The following is an 8,728-nucleotide window of genomic DNA, read 5'->3' on the forward strand; positions in this document are numbered from 1 at the left end:
GTTCTGTCCTGCCTTGACCTCCCTGCCAGCTTTGCAGGGCAGCCACCCTGGCACATAGCTCACTGCAGAACCAGCCCCTGAGAAGGTGGAGGCCACATGGCTAGCCAGAGGGCACGCTCTAGGGCACTGCTCTGACCACAGAATGTGGGTGCAGATGGTGTCTGGGAAAATAGTGGTGTCCCCGCCAGGTTAAAGACATGGCATAATGGTTCCTGGGGGATGACCAAAAAACCCACCCCCACCCCCACCCCCTTGCAGAAAGCATCACAGAGGCACAAGCCCTGTGCCCTGCAAGCCCCTCCTGGAAGTGGCCCAGCAGGGGCATCCCCTGCACACCCAGGCAAAGCCCAAGCCCTCTGCCTCCTCAACCACCCCAGGCCCTGCCCATGAGCCAGCCTTGCTGAACTCTGCCCTCTGTCCAGTTCTCCTCCAGACACAGTAGACATAGCCCCCAGCCTTCCTTGACCCTTAACCCAAATGTCCCCAAGCCTGGCCTCAAGAAGCCAAAGGCTGCCGCAAACCCAAATATTTCAGGTCCGGGTCCCTGGTGCAGACCCTGCCATGCGGGGATGTGGCACAGAAGGCCGGCCAGCCTGGGGAGCAGAGGAGGAGGAGAGGAGAGCTCCTGACCCTGAGCCTGAATGCCTGTGGACACATATAGGGACTCCCAGCACGCACGGGATGGACTCCAATGGGCACACGTGCACATTCCTTGCACACACACAGGCGCGACCGAGGGCCTTGCAGACATAGGGTGCACACGTGCATGCCGCCTGCATACAGCACGCACTTGCAGAGACGGTTGGCACCTTCCCTTCCCCAGCCCCAAACCTGGGCCCTGAGGCTGTCTGCACACCTGGGTGCTTCCCACCACTGACTCTCTCGTCTGCCTTTGTCCCCGCAGGTGACGCAGCTGGACCAGAGGCTGGCACTCATCACCGACATGCTTCACCAGCTGCTCTCCTTGCACGGTGGCAGCACCCCCGGCAGCGGCGGCCCCCCCAGAGAGGGCGGGGCCCACATCACCCAGCCCTGCGGCAGTGGCGGCTCCGTCGACCCTGAGCTCTTCCTGCCCAGCAACACCCTGCCCACCTACGAGCAGCTGACCGTGCCCAGGAGGGGCCCCGATGAGGGGTCCTGAGGAGGGGTTGGGGCTGGGGGATGGGCCTGAGTGAGAGGGGAGGCCAAGAGTGGCCCCACCTGGCCCTCTCTGAAGGAGGCCACCTCCTAAAAGGCCCAGAGAGCAGAGCCCCACTCTCAGAGGCCCCAATACCCCATGGACCATGCTGTCTGGCACAGCCTGCGCTTGGGGGCTCAGCAAGGCCACCTCTTCCTGGCCGGTGTGGGGGCCCCGTCTCAGGTCTGAGTTGTTACCCCAAGCGCCCTGGCCCCCACATGGTGATGTTGACATCACTGGCACGGTGGTTGGGACCCAGTGGCAGGGCACCGGGCCTGGCCCATGTATGGCCAGGAAGTAGCACAGGCTGAGTGCAGGCCCACCCTGCTTGGCCCAGGGGGATTCCTGAGGGGAGACAGAGCAACCCCTGGGCCCCAGCCTCAAATCCAGGACCCTGCCAGGCACAGGCAGGGCAGGACCAGCCCATGCTGACTACAGGGCCGCCGGCAATAAAAGCCCAGGAGCCCATTTGGAGGGCCTGGGCCTGGCTCCCTCACTCTCAGGAAATGCTGACCCATGGGCAGGAGACTGTGGAGACTGCTCCTGAGCCCCCAGCTTCCAGCAGGAGGGACAGTCTCACCATTTCCCCAGGGCACATGGTTGAGTGGGGGGGAACACCCACTTCCCTGGGTTAGACTGCCAGCTCTTCCTAGCTGGAGAGGAGCCCCGCCTCTCCGCCCCTGAGCCCGCTGTGCGTGGGGCTCCCGCCTCCAACCCCTCGCCCAGTCCCAGCAGCCAGCCAAACACACAGAAGGGGACTGCCACCTCCCCTTGCCAGCTGCTGAGCCGCAGAGAAGTGACGGTTCCTACACAGGACAGGGGTTCCTTCTGGGCATTACGTCCCATAGAAATCAATAATTTGTGGTGATTTGGATCTGTGTTTTAATGAGTTTCACGGTGTGATTTTGATTATTAATTGTGCAAGCTTTTCCTAATAAACGTGGAGAATCACAGGCTGGGCTGGGCACTGCTCTCACCTTGGTTCCTGGGGCATCCATGGGGTCTCTGGGACAACCTGGGGCTCAGCCTCTACATCCCTGGCCAGCTCCCACCGATGCCTGCAGGCCTCTGGGTTGCTTCCTCCCCAGGAGACCCCCACCCACGGACAGGACCCCTGCAGTTCCCCTGGAAGCAGTGCCCAGGTGGCTGTGGAATAGGAACGCTATGTCCGTGTGCTGAGGAGTAGGTCAGGGTTCAAAGGGTTCAGAGGGGCTGCAAGATGCCATCAAAGGCTCTAGCTTAGCGATGTCGCTCCTGTTCTGGGCCCTGGGCTGGCCCTGGCCATGAAGTGCAGTCACAGTGTGGTCACTGCCTGTCTTCCAGCAGACTCTATGCCCTTGGGGCAGATGGGCTCTGTCTGGGCCTCTCTGTCTGCCCCTCCCAGGCCAGGGTGGCCCTTCATCAAGGACCCACATGCTCCACTCTGGGAGCAGGCCCCACCCAGGCCCATTCCCCAGGATGCCAAGGGCTAGACCCTGGAGGGGGTGTGGTGCAAGGAAGGCCTGGGGCCCCTGAGGCTCCCATATGCTCACCCCTGTCCTCCTCCGGGCCTCTATTTCCCCATTGGTAACACGATGCTCCCTTAGCCTGTCCAGTTCTCTGAGTGGGACAGAGGGGCCACCACCCTGCTCGCCCTGACCCTATTCCTGCAGCTTTCTGTGAGGCCCGCCTCTCCTAAGGTGGAAAGAGTGCCTCACTCTCGGCACAGACACACTCAACCGGGGCAGGTGCATCTGCTGTGCCTGCACCTCAGCTACTGGACCGTTTCTCAGTCCTTCAGGACTGCAGCCGCCTTCTGTCCTCTTTCCAGAGCCCATCCCGAAGTCTCAGGATATGAGGGCTTGGGGCATCTGAGATATCAAGGATGGGGCTGTCCTGAGTCCACTGGGGGCAGGAGGCGGCCAGCAGCAGGTGGCAGGGACAGGGGCCCCAGGTTTCTGTGTGGAGTAGGGGTGGAAGCCCTTGTTAGAGAGAAAGGCCCTGGGTCCCACCTGGTGCCAAGCCCACTGGGCCCGTGCCCCCAACCCATGGGTCTTGGCATCTGGCCTGGCCAGCACTGACCGGGATGGACGAGGTGGAGGGGCAGCACGGGGCTTCCCAGGCTTCCCTGGCCTGCACCCCCCCGGGAGGAGCGGGAGCAGCAGTTACTGAAAGGCAGGAACTGTTGTTTCCTTGTTGGGTAAATATTTGTGGAAACCCGGGGATGCCGGCCGGAAAGCAGGGCCCTCCACAGCGCCCAGGCCCCCCAGCCCCGGCCGCCCACCCCGGGACCCTGGCCCACAGGGAGCTCCGTGGGGCCGCCCATCTGGGCCGGGCGCGGCCCCGGCACCCAGCCCGCCTTGTTGTCCATATTATGGACTGCGCACAAAGTGCCCGAGGACTCCTCTCCTGGACGGGCCATTGCAGCCCTCTCGGGTGTGAAATGCAATTTACCTGAAATAAAGCCCAATTATGGAATTAGCTAATTAAAGCCATGGCGGAGGCTGGGCCTGGCCGGCCGAGTGCTCAATGCCCGCCGGTGCCCGTGGACTGAGGGAACAGATGGCGCCTCGGCCCGCCGTGCCGGCCGCATTCCTTCACTCTGTCCCCCGATAAGTGACCTAGACAGCACACGACCATCTGGTGTGTGGCACGTCCTGCGGGCCCCGGACAATGGCCCGGCAGACCTCTCTGCGAGAGGGCCGTCGCCCGGGCAACGGTGGCATGTGCAGCCCCGACCCATTCACGGCCCCTCCCGCAGCCCCTTTCTTCGGGCCCTTTGTGGCCTCACCGCGGCTGCCTGGCTGCTCTGGCTGAGGATAGCCATGAGTGTTTGTCCCCAGAGCCGGCCTTTGTCTCCAAATTGGGCTCCCTTATTGAGGTCCTCCGGGGTCCAATGGGTGCCAGGAGCATCTGCTGGGGGTGACTGGGGGCGGGGCTGCTCCTGCTTCCTGGGGCACCCACCTCCTCTGCCAGGCTCTCCTCCCCCGTCGCCTGCTCCCAGATGTCCCCTCGTGGGTGCTGGCCGTGGCCGTGGGGAAGCCCGTCTCTAGGGCTGGCACTAGCCAAGCCCGAGGTTCTCCCATCTTCAGGCCAGGGGGCCAGGAGGAGGAGGAGTCAAGGGCGGGGCCGACCTGCAGCCCCTCAGCTCCCACCCCAGTCCTGTCTGCGAAATGGGGAACAGTAAAAGTGCCCCCTAGAAGGGGCGTACGGGGCAGGGGCTTGATGGAGGTGAGACATGTGAGCTCTGGGCCTAGGCCAGGCACACAGGAGGTGCTTAATAAAGGAAGCCAAACAAACCACCTGGGTGGGTGATACCGGGCTCTGCCTCCTTGCTGCTCTCCTGCCTGTTGCCTCGGAGCTCCTTTCTGAGGCCCCTCCTGCATCTAGCCTTACCCCACCAAGCTCCCTGCCCCTCGGTGCCAGGGAGAGCTGTCCAAACCCAAGCTGGCAGTTCCCCATCCTGCTCTCAAGCCGACCATGACTCCCCACTGCTGAGTGGGCCTGTGAGGCCCCACAGGCTGCAACCCTGCCACTCACCCTGGGCATCCCCCGCCATGAGCCCAGCTTCCCCATCCTCACCCTGTACTTGACGTCCAGCCCCCCTCCCTACTCAGGACCTCCTTTGAGCACCATCTTGGCAGGCAGTCCCCCACCAGTGTGGTGGTCAGGAGTCAGGCCCACCACTGGGAGAGGGGCTGTGCTGGGCCTTTGAGGCCCCAAAAAGGAGCCGGGGCTGGCAGTGCCTAGTACAAGCCTGGCCCCAGCTGGGTGCTCAGGAAGTGCCAGTTAAATTAAGGAATAAAATGAAAATTTGGAAGGAGGCTGCCCAGTGCTGCATGTGCAGCAGAGGTACCAGGACCCAAGCAGGGCATCACCAGGCGTCCCTCCAATGGACAGGAAAGGGGTCCACACCCTGCGCCCTGAAGGAGGGATCAGGCCAGGTGTTTTGATCTGGGGCAGCCAGACAGCTGGGGGAAGGAGCAGGAAGGCAGACAAGAGCCAGGGCTCCTGGGGCCACCACACACAGCTCCCCCATCTCCAGGGGATTTGCTGAGTCACCTGCAGGGATGAAGACTACCCTTTCTCAACTATATCAAGTCCCTAATTTGGAGTGCCCATCTGAGCTGTGCCAAAGCCTGCTCCCGGCAGCACCCCAGCCTCCTCTCAGCACAGCCCTCCGGGCTCTAGGACCCAGGGGTTCCTTGCGAATCTTTTTTTTTTTTTTTTTTTTTTTTTTTTTTTTTTTTTTTTTGAGACGGAGTCTCACTCTGTCTCTCAGGCTGGAGTGCAGTGGCACGATCTCAGCTCACTGCAAGCTCCGCCTCCCGCCATTCTCCTGCCTCAGCCTCCCTAGTAGCTGGGACTACAGGCGCCCACCACCACGCCCGGCTAATTTTTTTTTGTATTTTTAGTAGAGATGGGGTTTAACCATGTCAGCCAGGATGGCCTCGATCTCCTGACCTCGTGATCCGCCCGCCTCGGCCTCCCAAAGCGCTGGGATTACAGGCATGAGCCACCGCACCCGGCCTCCTTGGGGATCTTAAGCGTGTCTCAGCCTCACCATTCTCGGCCCCCAACGGCACCAACCCCGTTCTTGCCTCTGGCCCTATTCTTGTGGCCCTGGAGGGCCAGCTAGTTGGGAGATCAGGCCTGTGGCCTGTGTCTCAGCACCCTTCACCTTTCCTGTCCCCACCCAGGTCAGCCAGGGTCCCAGGCAGCCAGGCCTGGAGGATGCTTGGGGCAGCCAAAGCCCAACAGAGCTTCAGTTTCCACTGGCCTCTGAGTGCAGACAGCCGGGGCCAGGGCCCCCTGGAAGCTGACAGGTCCCACCCCGGCCCTTCCCAACTCCACTGTGGAGCCTTGGTGAGGAAGCCTAGAGGGCCCTCAGTCGGGCAGTGCAGGAGGGCTGCGGGCTGCCACCCCAGCCCAAGGCCTTAGAGGCCAGGGCCCCAGCCTGTCCCACCCAGGCACTGGCTGGGTAATAGGAGGCGGGGCATCCACTCTGCCCTCAAGATCCTTCTCCCTCAGTAGGTCCTGCTATGACCTCCTGGCCCTCCTCTTCAGCACCCCGTACCACGCCTCCTACAACTCCCCTCCCCTGCAGCCCCCACAGCTCAAGGCACCTGAGTGAGGCAGAGCGTAGAGGAGATGGACAGCCTGGCCCAGGGCAGCCCTGCTGGACTCCAGGAGATGCTTGGGCCCGCTCCCCACTCTTCCTTCTAGACCCTCACCCATGCCTTCCAGAGGGGACGAGGCCGCCCTTAATTCCCAGAGCCAAGCCCAGCCCCACCGCCCACCTATCCCCAGGCTTGGGTTTCGCACACGTACAGGCAGCGAGCCCGAGGCCCAGGAAGACACAAGCCGGGCCCAGAGGTGGCCATGGATGGCTCAGTGGACAGAATCCATCCTGGTGCCTTCTGGGGCCTCAAACACACAGCTCTTTCCACTTCCTGGGAGTGGCCCCAAGGTGCAGGGGTGGGGGTGTCGAGATGGAGTCCAGGGCTTGTCACTTGGGCACAGTGATCCCCACCTGCATGACCCATGACCCTGGAAACCCCCCCCACCTTCTCCTCTCCCCACTGCCGGCCCCTCCACAACATTCCCCGTGACATGCTCCTTTCCAGCCTGCAGGACGCATGGGGTCTTTCTGTGGCATTGCAGCTGAGCAGCATCAGGGCAGGAGGTGCAGGCTCTGGGAACCAGGCTCACAGCTTCATCTCCCTCCTGGGCCTGTGCCCTGGGAAGCCGGTGGCAGCGGCAAACCCACGGAGAGGAGTTAACAGGTGCCCGAGGACAGAGAAGACTCATGCTGAGGGGAGAGACCCCAGAGCAAAAAGGCCTCAGAGCTCGTGAAGCCCCCCACCCGGTACAGACAGGGAGACCAAGGCTGGGGGAAGGCCGGGCCTGTGCTGCGCCTGTTTGTGTGACTTTGCATTGGAAAAGCCTCAGAGAAGAAATGGGACTTCCACAGCAGAGGAGGTAGCTCAGCCAGGAAGCCAGAGGGCAGGAATGAACTGACTGGCTGAAAGCAAGAGCTGGCCTTGCCAGACCTTGGGCCAGAGAGGCCAGATCTGAGGAAGAGATGTTCAAAATTCCAGGGTGGTCTGAGCACAGCTCCTCTGCTGGCCCACACAGGCCAAGAAGCCACAAAGCACTGTGCCTGCCTGATACAGCCAAGGGTCAGGTGGGCCTTCAGAACACACCGACTGGCTCCAAGAAGGCTGCTGTTGCACCTGCCACACAGAAAATCTCAAACTTCCCAGTTAGATCCTCAAGAAACTCTGTTACAGCCTGACCGCAAATGTGATTCACCAAACCCCACTGAATGACTTTTGGTTGTTTCTTAGCCACATCCCTCCCCTGGCCAACCCTGATACACACCTACACGCACCTGCACACACACACACCTACACACATACCTACCCTACAAACCTGCACACACAATACACACACTTACACACCTACACATACACCTACACCGACACCCCTACACACCTACACCCCTACACACACACATCTACACACCTACACCCCTACACACCGACACCCCTACACACACACACATCTACACACCTACACACCGACACCGCTACACACACACACATACCTACAACACAAGAAGTGCCTCCACTGTGTGTGTGGCACGAGGCAGTGGGAATGAAGGAAAAGCTGAAGCCAGAAGCCAGGGATCCCCTCATTCACAGCCTGGCTCAGCCCCTCTCTCAGGTGCCCTGGGGCAGGAGCCAGGCTTCTCTGAGTTTCAGTCGCTCACTGCAACCACAGCTCCACAGAACTGACCCCAGGATCCTCAGTGGAAGAGAAGATATTGCAAAAGCCAGCGCCAACGCAAGACCAAGCAGCAATGACAGAGCTCACTGTGCTCAGGGAGAACCGTGTACTGACGTCCTCTTCAGCCCAGCAACCTGGAGCTTTAGCACACAAACAGCCCCTGAGACAGAGGTCTCCGCAGCAAATCCACCCACAGGACACTTCTGCCAGGCAGAGCCTGAGTCAGCACAGGTGACCAGAGAGGGAAGGGCCCCAAATGCCATCCAGTTCTCCCAGAACAGCCGAGGGAGGTCACAAGTGGCCCAGGTGCCATGGGGAAGAGTGGCCCCATAGCAAGGCCAGGATGCCGCTGGTGTCAGAAGCCCCCCGAGCACCCAGAGGGGCAGAGGATCTGTGGGAGGAGCCTTCAGGTGGGCACTCAGGGAGCACTCACCCCAACTGTGCCCCCAGCCACCCCAAGAAGGCCTGGCCGGAAGCATCTCTGCCAGGGACAATGGGAGCAATGGGCTAGAGGTGGACTGGCCAGGCTCTGGAAGAGGAGGCTCCAGCTGGGAGAGGCCACAACCCCGGGGTGGGGCCCCCCCAAGGCACTTGAGGGTGGAACTGTGCAGGCCCTGAGTGTTGATGGGCCTGGCCTGGGCCGACCCCAGAGACTCCAGCAGAGGCCCAGAGAGCTGGACCGTAGCATGGCCCAGGGAAAGGGCCCGTCCTGGGGGTGGGCAGGAGGCTGCTTGAGAAAGGCTTCTAAAGAGGGGTTGTCAGGATGGTGGTGAATGCCAT

The 8,728-nt window shown here is 61.7% G+C and overlaps 1 protein-coding gene across 2 annotated transcripts in view; it reads left to right on the forward strand.

Moving 5' to 3' along the window:
- Positions 1–2,130, forward strand: part of KCNQ1 (potassium voltage-gated channel subfamily Q member 1) — a 404,800-nt gene extending 402,670 nt beyond the window's left edge. For both annotated transcript variants that reach the window (XM_008969085.5, XM_034931950.3), the window contains one exon: positions 905–2,130. In XM_008969085.5, the coding sequence (XP_008967333.1) occupies positions 905–1,141 (237 nt within the window). In that variant the 3' untranslated portion in view covers positions 1,142–2,130. The remainder of the gene's footprint in view (positions 1–904) is intronic.
- Positions 2,131–8,728: the final 6,598 nt, after the last annotated feature.

Source organism: Pan paniscus, chromosome 9, assembly GCF_029289425.2.
Source record: "Pan paniscus chromosome 9, NHGRI_mPanPan1-v2.0_pri, whole genome shotgun sequence".
Lineage (NCBI taxonomy): Eukaryota > Metazoa > Chordata > Mammalia > Primates > Hominidae > Pan > Pan paniscus.